At 47.0% G+C, this 15,090-nt stretch overlaps 1 protein-coding gene across 3 annotated transcripts in view; it reads right to left on the bottom strand.

The window, feature by feature from the left end:
• The window catches only part of EFL1 (elongation factor like GTPase 1), a 235,451-nt gene that overhangs the window by 30,199 nt on the left and 190,162 nt on the right, over positions 1 to 15,090 (bottom strand). For all 3 annotated transcript variants that reach the window (XM_029065776.2, XM_029065778.2, XM_029065777.2), the window contains exon 19: positions 9,348 to 9,532. In XM_029065776.2, the coding sequence (XP_028921609.1) occupies positions 9,348 to 9,532 (185 nt within the window). The remainder of the gene's footprint in view (positions 1 to 9,347; positions 9,533 to 15,090) is intronic.

Below are 15,090 nucleotides of genomic sequence, written 5' to 3'. Positions count from 1 at the left end.
ATCACCTTGCCCCCTCCTACCTCACCTCACTACTCTCCTAACTACAAGCCACCCTGCAAACTTTGTTCCTCTAATGCTTACCTTCTCACTGTAACTCGAGCCCACCTATCTCGCCACCGACTTCTCGCCCACATCCTACCTCTGGCCAGGAATGTCCTCTCTCTTCATATCAGACAGATAATTGTCCTCCCCTACTTCAAAGCCTTATTGAAGGTATATTTCCTCCCAGAAACTTTCTCGGACTAAGCCTTCCTCTCCTCTTCTCCCATTCCCTTCTGAGTTGCACTGGCTTGCTCCTTTCAGTCATTATTTCCTCCAAATCCCACAGCACATATGTATATATCTGTCATTTATTTATTTATTTATTTATTTATTTATTTATTTATTTATTTATTTATTTATACATACTTATGTCTGTCTCCCCTCTAGACTATGAGCTCATTGTGGGCAGGAAATATGTCTGTTTATTGTTGTATTGTACTCTCTTGAAGGTTTAATACAGGGCTTTGCACATAGTAGGCACTCAATAAATACATTTGAATGAGTGAATGAATGAATTCATGTGGGACAGAGACCGTGTCCAACCCGATTTGCATGTATCCATTCCAGCCCTAAGAACAGTGCCTGGCACATAGTAAGCACTTAAATACCACAATTATTGTTATATTACAGTTACTATTATTGTTGTTATTATTATTCTTGTGTCCTTTAACTCCCAGGCCCATGCTCTTTCCATTAGGCTGCACGGCTCCTCATGTCTAGAACGGAGTTTGGCTCATAGTAAGCACACCATAAATTCTGATGAACCAATGAAGGTCAGGCACATATCCAGTGCCTGCCAAGGCAATCTTACAAACCAAGGCCCCCAAACGCCCAAGGCTCCAGGAGGTTGTTGCAAAAATTTGCCTTCCTGAATCTTGCCTTCGCACTGAGGGAGCTACTGCAGTTCACGTCCACACAGAGAAAATGCTCAAATCACAAACCAGGTTCTGAAAACTCCAAGGTAGAAAACTGTCTCCAAGAAAAAGCAAAAGCAACAAAAAAACCACCCATTTCCGGTGGTGGAGTTTAACAAAGGGGTCTGGATTCTAATTTCCAGCCTCCTTAACTATAGTTGGTGCCCTTCTCCTACTGGAAACGCACTCCCCACAAAATGTGGCAGAGACCCATGTCTCGCCCTCTTTCCAGGTCCTCCAGAAGAGTCCCTCTTCAGGAACTCCAACCCTGACCGATCCCTTTCCTGCCCTGGTCAATCCATCAGTGGTTTTGATTACTGTGTGCAGAGCACTGTACTGAGCACTTAGGAAAGTACAACCCAACAGAGTTTGTAGAAAAGATCCCTGCCCTTTAGGAGCTTACAGTTTAGCGGCTCTCACCCATCACTTTTAGCCCCTGCAGCACTCATGTATAATCCCTCCCTTTTAGTGATGGAGATTGAGACTCCGAGCCCCACAAGGGACAGGGACAGTGTCCAACCTGATATGCTTGTATCCACCCCAGCGCTTAGCACACTGCCTGGCACAAAGTAAGCGCTTAACAAATATTATTATTATATTAATAATAATAAGATCTGAGTAGAGTCCTCTGCACACAGTTAGCATCGAATAAATACCACTGATTGATTGTTGGTATGGAGATGGTGGGATGAAGGATTGGGAGATTCCCTGGGGACTTGGGGGGTGGGCGCCCTCGATACTTTCAGGACTCTTATATTTGGATGTATGAGGCGGGGGTGATGGTGTTAGCAGCCCTGCCTGAAGTTACAGCTGTGCCCAGCTGAGCCTCCAACTCTGAGGCAGACAAGGGGGATGGGGGAGGGGTGCTCTTGGGTGGGCTCAAGCAAAGCCGGCCTGCACTCCTGCAGCTCCCACCCTTTGGGCCAGCAGGACTCGGTCTCCAGCCCAGCCCAGGGAGGACCCGGGGTGTCTCCCTTATCCACACTGGGCTCTGCTGGGCCAGAATCGCTCCCCTTAAACGTTGCCGACCCTCCAACGCCGCTTGTCTTTCTGGTAAATTGGTAAAACACGTTTTGAGCTCTCTCTCCCAGTCAACCAGGTCCTGGACTAACCTCTGTCTGACCCACGAGAGAGGCTCTTCAAAGCCATGACAGCGATCACAATCGATCCTACCCCAAGAAGTACATATGGCAGGATGGTGTGGTCAACGGTAAAGCCTGGAAGCAGTCAACCGGTGCCAGACATTATATTAATGTCTGACTCCCCATCTAAACCGTAATCTTACTGTGGGCAGGAATGTGTCTGTTTTATTTTTCCATTACACTCTAGAAAGGGCTTGGTATAGTGCTCTGCACACAGTAAGTGCTGAATAAATACCACTGACTGACAGCACAGCAGATTCAATCGATCAATCAATGGTATTTATTGAGCACTTACTATGTGCAGAGCACTGAACTGAGCCCTTGGGAGAGTACAATAGTGTTCTGCACACAGTAAGCGCTTAATAGAAACAATTGAACGAACTGAATAAATACAAAAGAATTAGCAGACACGATCCCTGCCCATAATGAGTTTTATAGCCTAGAGACAGGAAGACCCCCAGGCAAAGCAGCAGGGCTGGGTGGGGCGGAGGAAGGGTGCCAGCAGCTTGAAAGGGGCTCAGGGAAGCCAGAAAGGCAGAACACATGATTCAGAGACTGAGTGAAGCCATGGGGAGAGGCGGGCCACACTCCAGGACACCTGTGACCCCAAGGGACAGATGCTGAAATGGATAAGGGAGTTGCAAGGAGCAAACATATTGGCCAAAAAAACAGTCACAGTGCAGCACTGGATGGAGTTTTGGCCACGGAATACGAAAGCAGTGTGGCCAAGTGGAAAAAGCACAGGCCTGGGAACCAAAAGATCTGAATTCTGATCCCAGCTTCTCACCTGCCTGCTGGGTGACCTTGATCAAGTCCCTTAACTTCTCTGGTCCTCAGTTTACTTAACTGTAAAATGAGGATTCAATACCTGTTTTCCCTCCGACTTGACTATGAGCCTCACGTGGGACAGGGACTGGGCTACTTGAATACCTTGTATTTACCCCAATGCTTGTATCGCTTAACGAATACCATAAAAACAAAACCAAACAAAAAAACAACAGAAGTCTTTTCGGCAACATCCACAAGCTTACTGTGATCAGAGAGGTGCTTAACTGCCAGGGCTATCCCTTCTGAGCCTGAAGGACAGCTCTCCGGCTACAACCTTTCTGGTAATCAATCGGACCCCCTGGATTCTCCCACTACCCTGTCTGTGGGAAATTAGCTAATCTCTGCTGGACTGGTAACGGCCACTGTCTACTTCTTGTGTGCAGGAGTACGCTGGTGAGTTGCACTGAGATTCATCAGGAAACGAATCCCCTACTTTGCCTAGATAAATTAGGGACACAGATTATAAACGAAAACAAAAACAAAATCAATGCAGAATCTTAGAGCTTCGATTTTCTTCTGTTCTTTATGACGATTATTTGCCATTTTGGGGAAGCCATTACATCATTCCACATAAAGTCTGGCATTTCCAAGATCCTCTGCATTTTCTGTTGAAAGGATATTTCCCAAGAGAGCCTCTCTCTCTCATGGGAGCCCCTCTCTCTTCCACCAAAGGAGTGTCAGGAGTGAAGTAGACAACAGAGACAATTTTGAAAGTTATGGGCAGAAAGTGAGAAGTGAAATATGTTTTTTTTTCTATTTATGATCATTCGATACCAGATACATTAGCTTCATAAGTCAGGACCGAGGTTGGTTCCACAACTGATGAGCAGAGCTGGTTAGTGTTTCCCTGAGTTGTGAGAATGCGGTCGGCTCCACATGTTAATTTTTGTTGGAAAAGGAGAGAGATCTTCATAATCAACCCTTTTAAGTTATGACAGAAGTAGGAGCTGATGCCTCTTGCGGTCTGTAAGTGGTCTCTCATGGGAAATTGGTCTGCTGACTTTAACCTACTTTGACTTGGTGGGATACAGAGCAGCCAAGTGGAAAGAGCGTATGCCAGGGAGTCAGAGGACATGGATTCTAATCCTGGCTCAGTCAATTGTTTGCTAGGTGACTTAGAGCAAGTCATTTCACTTCTCTGTGCTTCAGTTTCTTCATCTGGAAAATGGGGATGAAATCACTGGTATTTATCGAGTCCTTGATGTGTGCAGAGCATTATACCGAGCACATCGGAGAGTATGGAATACCACAGTCGGTAGATAAAGCGAGCTTACATGCCAGTGGGGGAGACAGACATCGATATAAATACATGATGGCTATAGACAAAAGTGCTTAGCACAGTGCTCTGCACTCGTTAAGCGCTCAATAAATACATAGACTGACAAGTGCTGTGGGGCTGAGGTGAATTCCAAGTGACCAAAGGGTTCACATCCAAATGCATAGATGACACAGAAGGGAGAGAGAGCTGGGGGAAAGACGGCTTAATCGGGGAGGGCATCTTGGAGAAGATGTGACCCTAATAAGGTTTTGAAGGTGGGGAGAGAAGTGGTCTGACGTATATGGAGGGGAAAGGAATTCCAGGCCAGAGCGGGGATGTGGGCAAGAGGTTGTCGGCCAGACAGCGAGATGGAATTACAACGGGCAAGCTGGTGCTAGAGGAACAAAATGTGTGGGCTGGGCCTTAGTAGGTAGGTTTTAGACCCATTGACTTAGACTGTGAGCCCCACGGAATACAGGGACTACTTCCGCCCCAAGGATCTTGTAGCAACTCTGACACTTAGTATACTGCGTGGCACATAGTAAGTGCTTAACAAACACTGTTACTCTAAAATCCGAAATCGCCAGCCCACTACCACTTTCAGGATAAAATCCCCTGAGTGGGGTCTGGAGGAATATGCAGGCAGGCCTGTTCTTTATCTTTGTCTGGGGCCTGAGGAGAGAGCTTGTTCAGCAGAAATAACTTTGTTAACCCAACCGCCTGGGTAGGGCAGGTCTGAAGCCAGGTGGGGGAGATCCCCTGACAATAATAATGATGATAATTGTGGTATTTCTTAAGCTCTTACTATTTGCCAAGCACTGCACTAAGGGCTAGGGTAGGATATGCTGCCATCATATAGGATACAATTCATTCATCCATTTAATCGTATTTATTGAGTGCTTACTGTGTGCAGAGCACTGTACTACGTGCTTGGAAAGTACAATTCAGAAACAGAGACAATCCCTGCCCACAACGGGCACTCAGCCTAGAAGGGGAGAGAACAGATACTGCACTTCCATTTTATAGATGAGGAAACTGAGGCACCGAGAAATAAAGCCACTCACCCAAAGTCACATTAGAACCCGGCTCCTGACTCCCAGTACCACGCTCTGTCAACTAGGCCATACTGATTCCCGGCTTCGATACAAAGGAGGAGTCTCTGAGGGCTGGAGGAGGTTGCAGGGGAAAGGGGTTCTCCTACTGTGCCTAGAGCTGAACGTGGTTTTTTGGCTTTCCTGATGAGCCGCCCACCCGATGCTACTCTGAGTTATTTTCATTCATGCTTTTGATGGACCTGAGTGCAGTCGGGAGGCAAGGGAGTCAAGTATCACAGTGAAGGATGAGAAAATCATGTTACAGAAACATCTCTGGCTCCCTTCACTCCCCAAAGAAGACACATTTCCCCACAGCAGCCGAGCCAACAAAAGCCCCATCATCAATGACGGAGCAATGATAGCTCTTGCTGAGCTCTTTTGAGGAAAGACAGCACTGAAATCCAAGAAGGATGAATTACAATCACCGGAAAACAACTCTGATCTGTTGTAGAATCAAACAGACACTACTTACCATTGGCTTTGAAAGACTCAGTCAACTCGCCCCATCCTCCCTCACCTCCCTGATCTACTACAGCCCAGCCTGCACACTCTGCTCCTCTAATGCCATTTTACCCACTGTACCCCAGTCTCAACTATCTCACTGCCGGCCCCTTTCCCATATCCTCCCCTTGGCCTGGAACTCCCTCTCCCTCCAGACCACCACTTACTTCTCCTTCAAAGCCACATTAAGTCTCATCTCCTCTAACAGGCCTTCCCTGATTAGGCCCAACCCCAACCACACAGCCCTTTGGTACTCATCTTTAAATTCTGTATAATTACTTATTTATTCATATTTGATGTCTGTCTTCCCCTCTAGACTGCAAATTTGTCATGGGCATGGAGCATAACTGCTAGCTCTGCTGAATTGCACCCTACCAAGTGTTTAGTACAGTGCTCTGCACATAGTAAATGCTCAATAAATTCCATTGATTGATTGGTTAAGGGTACCTAACGGTAGCCTTGTTCGAGGGCTCGTTGCTGGGTTGTTTCTGAAGTCCACAGGCTGATGCAATGATTTTGAGAATCGATATTCTAAGGAATTTATTCATTTCAGAGATTATTCAATTTCCCTAAAGACTGGGCTGACAACGGGCTGTCAACTGGAAACACTGAGTGAAGAGGCCCGAAACCCTCTTGTTCTAAAATAAGCCTTTGGGGGAATCCCGGATGCCTGAAGGAAATGGAGACAGGGCTCATCCTGTGATTAACCGACTAACTGCGTCTTCCAGTAGCAAAGCTGATGCTCACCGGAAAACACTCTTAAGCCCATGTGGCTCTTATTGGTCAAACTGAAGTAGCCCTGTCTTTTTTTTTTTTTGGTATTTGTGAAGTGCTTACTATGTGCCAGGCACTATACTAAATGCTGGGGTAGATTCAAGATAATCGGTTGGAGAGTCCCTGTACCACATAGTCTTCATCCCCATTTTTCATCTGAGGTAACTGAGGCACAGAGAAGTTAAATGACTTGCCCAGCGGACAAGTAGCGGAGCCAGGATTAGGACCCAGGTTCTCTGACTCCCAGACACATGTTCTTTCCATCAGGCCAGAAAACCATAAAACCACAGTGGGGTGGCACTTGAATGGGAATCATAATTTATGGGACCAACTGGAAGCAGTTTGAGAAGCAGCATGGCCTAATGGATAGAGCACAGGCCTGGGGGTCGGCAGGATCTGAGTTCTAACCCTAACTCCGCTACTTGCCTGCTGGGTGACCTTGAGTAAGTCACTTTACTTCTCAATGCCTCAGTTGCCTCACCTGTAAAATGGGGATTAAGACTCTGAGCCCCATGTAGGACATGGACTGTGCCAAACTGATTAACTTGTATCTACCTCAGAGCTTAGTGCAGTGGCTGGAACATAGTAAATGCTTAACGAATACTATATGAAAAAGAAAAGATACTATAAGCTGGCTCAGCTGTCTTTCTGTCAGAGAGCTGGCTTCGGTTTCTACCAGGTCCCGCCTTAACTCTTGTACAGAAACACCCTTAATAAACTGGAACAAATTTGCTTTATTCTTTCTTCATCCAACGGGTTCTTATAATTGGTGTTTCTGAGGTTTTCTGTCCAAAGGCCTTTCGGGTCAAGTTCCAAATTAAGCCCGGCAGATGAGTGGCAGTTAATTCTTTTGGAGTCAGAAAACTGGGAAGTGATCTTTATCTGCTGAACACTTGCAAGGCAGAGAACTTTCTTGTTCTTTATTATTTTGCCCCTTCTGGTGCTTCACATAAGCTTCCTCCTCTGTCTCCCTCCCATCTCCCCTGGGATTAAAGGGGCCTTAACTCTTTCCCTCTTCCAATTGGGCTTCGACTTCACCCAGCCTCCCTGAGCATCAAGATTCACCCCCTCCCTACCCGCCACAGTACTTATTTCCATATCCCTCTACTCTGTCCCTTTCCCTAGCTGTTATTTATTTTAATGTCTGTCTCCTTCCATAGAATTTAAGCTCCTTGAGGGCGGAGTTCACCCATATCTACTCTCATGTATGGGACTGTGTCTTCTTCCCACCTGTGTGCTCTCCCTGTGCTTAATAATAATAATTATGGTATTTGTTAACGCTTACAACATGCCAAGACTGTTCTAAGCACTGAGGAAGATGCAAGGTAGTCAGGTTGTCCCACGAGAGGCTCACAGTTCAAATTTCCATTTTAAAGATGAGGTCACTGAGGCACAGAGAAGTAAAGTGACTTACCCAAGGTCACACAGCAGACAGATTGCAGAGCCGGGATTAGAACCCGCATCCTCTGACTCCCAATCCCGTACTTTTGCCACTAGGCCATCCTGCTGACGCTGCAGTGTACCCAGTAAGCAATCAATAAAGACCACTAATTGATTGACTAAGAGGCTACGTGTCCTCTTAAGCAGTCAGGCAGGACTGGGTATGGAGCAGAGACCCCAAGAGTTGGCAGGGAAGCTGATGGACTCTAAGTGAGAACGTTCTGCCAGCCAGGTGGGTGGATTGAGGGTACGGTTGGAGAGGGCCAGGGGGTACCCATCCTGGCAAACATTTTCTGAGCTCACAGGGGCCCAATTGGGAGGGTATGGTTTGCTGCCAGAGGTCGTCTTCGAGAATCCCACAGCTGGGAGGTTCCTCTGAAGGGTCACCCAATCCAACCTCCTAGCTCCAGGCCAGGGGACAGTGATACCCTGTCCAGGAAAGACCTGGATCAGAAACAGACTTGTCACAGGGTGATCAAAGTGTAGTCCAAAAAGCAGCCTCCCTGAATGGCCAGCCTCTCTGACCACCCGAAACAACCTCAGCACGGGTTAGGGCAACCGCAGGATCCGAGCCCGGAAACCTCCTCCTCTTCTTCATTTCTTTGTGCGGTATTTGTTAAGTGCTTACTATGTGCCAGACACCTTACTAAGCCCTGGGGTAAATACGAATTAATCAGGTTGGACGCATTCCACATCCCACATGGGGCTCACAGTCAATCCCCATTGACTGTGATAAGTAAGTGAGGCCCAGAAAAGTGAAGTGACACATCCAAGATCATACAGCAGACAAGTGGCGGACCTGAGATTAGAACCCAGGTCCCTCGGGCCCCTGCCCGTGCTCTTCTGGTGAGTGGGCCGCCCGTGGCCAGAGTGAGGAAGTGCCCCCAGGCCACTTCCTAAAATATAATAATAATAATGGTATTTGTTAAGTGCTCACTGTACTAAGTGCTGGGATGGATACAAGCAAATTGGGTTGGACAAGTCCCTGTCCCACATGGGGCTCACAGTCTCATTCCCCATTTTACAGATGAGGGAACTGAGGCCCAGAGAAGTGAAATGACTTGCCCAAAGTCACAGAGAAGACTAGTGGTGGAGCCAGGATTAGAACCCATGACCTTCTGACTCCCAGTCCTGTGGTCTATCCACTACGTCAGGCTAGTTCTCATGCCCATCACCACGTCCAGTAGAGCACCACGGGAGATGGCGGGCTCCATCCGAAACATGCTCTTTAAAGAAGAGGCCTTGCACTCAACTCCACTGCTCATGAAGGAGCAAAATTCAAACCTCAACTTCGGCCATGTCTTCCGGGCCCACCGGGCCCCCCAAGCCCCGCCACCCACCCCGCCAGTCTTACCTCCCAGTGGCTGAACACCAGCTGCGGGCTCGCCAGGCCGCTGGTTCTCTTCCGGATCTCGTCGGCAAAGCCGAAGCTCTCGGCCACCGGCAGCACCGCCTTGATGATGAACATGTCCGTCCCTTCTTTCATCTCTTCTTGCAGCACTCGGCCTTCTCTCTTGGATAGGACGGCGTAGACCCGACCTGCAGAGACGAAGCCCGGCATTAGCTCACCCAGCTTGTCATATCCTTCTGGGCTGAGAAACCCACACGAGGAGAGTTGTTCTGAAAGGTAAGGGATTGAGTGTTGCCCGCTCTGTGTGATCTGAGTGATTCACCGTAGAGCAACTGTGGATGCTGCGAGACAGTGGAAGCATAAACTATCTTGGGAAGCGGTGTGGCCTGGTGGGAAGAACACGGGCCTGGGAGTCAGGGGACCTGGATTCTAATTCCGGCTCCACCACACCCCCCTCTGTGAACCTTTGGGCAAATCACTTAACTTCTCTGTGCCTCAGGTTTCTCATCACACAACTGGGGATTAAATCTGACACCCTCTTCCTTAGACTTCGAGCCCTCTATGGGACAGGAACTGTCCCCCGCCTGAATATCTTGTATCTACTCCAGTGCTTAGAACAGTACTTGGCACACAGTAAGCACTTAAACCCCATAATCTGGGGCAGGGTTTTAGCCCCTACCTACCCAGGGACTCCAGGTGATTTTTCCATTGCATATCTTTCAAGTCAGTGCTGACTATTTTTTCCACAGGTCTCTGTCATGGATGAAACACTGGGTACCCTGTGGAATGGTGGTCAGCACACTCTGTCTTCTTTGTGTCTCTGGGGGCTTTGGTCCCTGAGTGCTAGCTACATTTAGGGGATCCCCTTCTGAGCCCAGCAATGAACCCTGAACACAAAATCCAGAAGCCAGGCAAATGGCTTCAGCACCATCTCTAGATTTTACTCGTATAGATGGGAGAGATATTACAAAGGTTTGAGAAAACTGACCTGGATCAAAAGCATCTGAAAATGAATTTCCTGCAGAGGGCAACCCTGTGGATCTGAGATGTTAACTACGCTGAAATCAAATGCCCAACAGCATCTTTCTAGGTCTCCTGCCTTAACTGTCTTTAACTGGGTCTGACTCTCTGTAAAGGCAAAGATAGAGGTCAGGGGGTATGCCAATCACAATAATATAAGGACTAAAACTTTCTATAAGATGGTATTTGTTTCCTAGTCCACTTTTTCCATTTTTCTGTTCTTCTTCTTCTTATTTTCATCATTAGGAGTTGGGATCACAATCTGTCGCAGTCCAAACTCTTAACTACTTTGCGCAAAATTCTGCTTTGCTCTCCAATGGTTAGCTTCAATGGGGTAAGACTGGAGAGGTTGTAATCTCTCTCTGACTAGTCATATGCTCCTGTGTCTTCTGAGGAATTAGAGGGGATGGGAGGGTTCAGGAAGATTTGGAGGAGGCTGTGAGGGGGGCTGGGCTCACCTAGACACTTTGAAAACAGTTGCCCCATCTATCTCGATTCCCAGTCCCACCTCATTCCCTGCCAGACTCTCCCTACCATTCTTGTCTATACTTCCTTTTTTCCAGGGTCTCCCTTTTTCCCAGGAGTCACCCGGAATGTATGACCAGCACTGCCTACCCTTTCTTCCTCCTCCTTCTCCTTTCTCTGCCCTTAACCGACCTGTCTGACAAGATGGCCAAAAATGGCCACCGGGAGGGACAAAGATGAGGAAAGGGCATTTGGACAATTTACACACTGGATTATGCTGGGAAAGTTGAGTGGGCAGAGCCTTGAAAGGAGGATTGGGAAGGATAATAATGATTGTATTGGGTATGTGCTTACTATGTGCCAAGCACTGTACTAAGCAGGGTAGATACAAAATATTCAGGTCGGTCACAGTCCCTGCCCCACATGGGGCAATATGGCTAATTTCAAATCGATCCCAGGGCTCAGGATAGTGCTTGGCACAAAGTAAGCACTGAATAAACAGAGTAACAAAAATAGTAATAATATTAAGAAGAAGAGGTAGCCATGGAATGTGTCTGTTACACTGTGTTGTAGTCGCCCAAGTGCTTAGAACAGTGCTCTGCACATACTAAGCACCCAATACAATTAATTGATTGATGGATGAGAAGCAGCATGGCTTGGGAATAGAGCATGGGCCTGGGAGTCAGAAGGTAATGGGCTCTAATCCTGGCTCTGCCTCTTGTCTGCTGTGTGACCTTGGGCAAATCACTTAACTTCTCTGGGACTCAGTTACCTAATCTGTAAAATGGGGATTAAGACTGGGAGCCCCACATGGGACACGGACTGTATCAAACCCGATTAGCTTGTATCTACTCTAGGACTTAGTATAAAGCCTGGCACACAGTAAGCATTTAATGAATACTGTTAAAAAAAAAAAAAAGAGGGAGAGGGAGAGGGGTACCTTAAGATATAAATCACCTCTAGAAATGAAGGGAAAGGGGTATCAATGGTTAATCTTACCAGGGTATATAAATTTTCTAAAATAAGTCCACAATACTGTCTATTTATAAACGTACGCATGCACTAAATGTACACTTGGGCTTGAGTAGCAGCAGCAGGTTTTTAAAGCTACCGATGTTATAACGCTAAATGACGGAAGGCATCTCTGAAGCTTATTCCCCCCGGCAGAACATTGGAGTGTGTAGAGGGCCCACCATCCTTCCAGAAGTGAAAATCATAAGCGGGAGACGGGCCAACAGCCTGCGAAGGAGGAACAGCAAGCAGGAAGCCAGGGAACTACTGCCAACCTTTCCAAAAGCGACCGTTTGGCTCTTGGTTCCCAATGGAGAAAACTGTCCAAGAGCTGCGTGAGAACCAATGGCCAGCAGAAAGGCCCTCCTCAAAGTCCGGCCCTGGGGAAGCAGTTGGATCTAGTGGATGGAGCATGGGACTGGGAGTCTTCATCAATGGCATTTACTGAGTGCTTACTCTGCACGGTGCACTGTATTATGCGTTCGGGAGAACACAATATAACAGAGTTGGCAGACGCTGCCTGACCTGCGATCTAAACCCGGCTCCTGCAGTGTGGCCTTGGGCAAGTCACTTCACTTCTCAGGGCCTCGGTTTCCTTACCAGTAAAATGGGAATCAAATGCCTATCCCCCTTCCGATAGAGCCCCATGTGGGCTGTCCCCCATCTACTTACACTGCATCAACCCCAGGGCTTTATATGGTGCTTGGCACATAGTAGTAATAATAATTATCATTATTATGGTATCTATTAAGCGCTTGCCAGGCACTGTACTAAGTACTGGAGTGGATACAAGCAAATCGGGTTGGACACAGTCCCTGTTCTACATGGGGCTCACAGTCTTATTCCCCATTTTACAGATGAGGTAACTGAGGCCCAGAGAAGTGAAGTGACTTGCCTAAAGTTACACAGCAGACAAGTGGCACAGCAGGGATTAGAACCGATGACCTTCTGACTCCCAGTCCTGTGCTCTATCTACTAACCCATGCTGCTTCTCTAGGAAGGACTTAAAAAGTGCAATTACTATCATTATTTTCATTATTCACTCCAGAGGAAAACAATTTGCTTTCTTCAACAGAAAACCAAGTCCTGTTTTATCACATGTCAAGTTCTCAACAGTTTCAGACCTTCTCGAAAGTGAGACCTAGCAAAATGAGCACAGGCCTGGAAATCAGAGGACCTGGGTTCTAATCCTAGTTCTGCCACTTGTCTACTGTGTGACCATGGGCGGAGTCACTTTCATTTCCCTGTGCCTCAGTTTCCTCAACTGTTAAATGAGCATTCATTACCTGTTTCCCTGCTTATCAGAATGTCAGCCCCATGTGGGAAGGGAACTGTGTCTGACCTGATAAGTTCCATCCAACCAGAACAGTGTCTGATACAAAGTAAGTGCTTAACAAATACCATTATTATTAAGAGCAAAGGGCTGGAGTCAGAATACCTGGGTTCTAGTCCCAGCTTCACCACTTGCTTACTGCATATTCATTCATTCAATCGTATTTATTGAGTGCTTACTGTGTGCTGAGAACTGTACTAAGCACTTGCAAAGTACAATTTTGCAACAGACAATCCCTACAATGGCCTCACGGTGTGGGGGAGTCATTCATGTTTCTCTGATTCTATTTTCTAATCTGTAAAAAGGGAGTGCAGTATCTGCTCTCCCTCTCACTTAAATTGAGAGCCCTCTGTGGGACATGGACTATGCCCTACCTGATTATGTTATCTCCACCACAGTACTTGACACTCAGTAAGCCCTTAATAAATACCACAACTTAACTTCTTCTTCTTCTCTCGGGGCCTCCGAGTTTGGATTGGCCAGCCAGTGTTCTCTGCCTGCTGGATTTCCACCCCGATCCTGAGGCCACCGAACATCAGCAGTGGTGGCCAAGGCCAGAGATCAAAAAGCACCTGAGCATGATGCTAATGCTGAGGTGCCCTAGGTGATAATGATTTATTTCTACTTATCATATTTAGCAACTATGGTTGTTATGATTATTATCAGTCATTCAGTCAATTGACTGAATGACTGATAATAATCATAATAACCATAACTATAATAATAATAATAATAATAATAAAAAATTGTGGTATTTGTCAAGTTCTTCTTATGTGCCACATATTGAACTAAGAGCTGGGATTGATTCAAGATAATCAGTTCCCATATGGGGCTACAGTCTAAGAAGAAGGGAGCCCAGCTATGGGGGTCAGTTCTACCTGCACAAAATCCGCCCCTTCTCCGTCCAAACTGCTACTGCATTAATGCAAGCCCCTTGATTATTTTATCAGCCTCCTCGACCCCCCTGCCTCCTGTCTCTCCCTACTACATTCCATACTCCATTCTGCTGCCCGAATCATTTTCCTTCAGAAACGTTCAGGCACATTTCCCCAAACCCTAAGAAACTGCAGTGGTTACCCATCCCCCTCCACATCAAACAAAAAGTCCTAACCATTGGCTTTAAAGCACTTCATCATTTTGCTCCCTCCTACCTCACCTCGCTACTTGGTGAGCAGGGTCCGATTAAAGCTGTGACCCTGATCCTCTGACCACTCTGGTGCCACACCAGTTGCTTCTAACGAAATCCACGCCTTCCCCCCTTCAAAGCCCTACTGAAAGCTCACTTCCCCCAGGAGGCCTTCCCAGACTGAGCCCCCCTTTGCCTCTGCTCCTCCTCCCCTCCCCATCACCTCGACTCCCTCCCTCTGCTCTACCCTCCCTCCCCACCCCACAGCACTTGTGTATATATGTACATACTTATTATTCTATTTATTTTATTAATGAAGTGTATATTTCTGTAATTCTATTTATTTACATTGATGCCTGTCCACTTCCTTTGTTTTGTTTTGTTGTCTGTCTCCCCCCTTCTAGACTGTGAGTCTCTATTTGTTGCGGAATTGTACTTTCCAAACGCTCAGTACAGTGCTCCGCACACAGTAAGTACTCAATAAATACAATTGAATAAATGAATGAATGAAAGATTTCGGAGATCCTGGGCTACACCTGGTCAAATCCCAGGCTGACCTGCACTTGATCACTCAATCAAGGGTGCAGAGAAGTTTACTAAGTGTCTGGGGAGAGGACCGATACAATAGCCAGAAAAGGATCTGGTCTGTGTATCCTTCTGGCTACATGCACTCTCGCCTCTCCTGTATTGGCATCTGGCTGCCAAACACTGACTCCAAGCAAGGGCAGGGATCCTGAGCCCCCAGTGAAGAGTAGAAGCCAACAGGGGTTTGGGGGAAACCACGCCCCAGA

Source organism: Ornithorhynchus anatinus, chromosome 5 (genome assembly GCF_004115215.2).
Source record: "Ornithorhynchus anatinus isolate Pmale09 chromosome 5, mOrnAna1.pri.v4, whole genome shotgun sequence".
In the NCBI taxonomy this organism is placed as follows: Eukaryota; Metazoa; Chordata; class Mammalia; order Monotremata; family Ornithorhynchidae; genus Ornithorhynchus; species Ornithorhynchus anatinus.
This window is presented reverse-complemented; position numbering and strand designations above follow the sequence as displayed.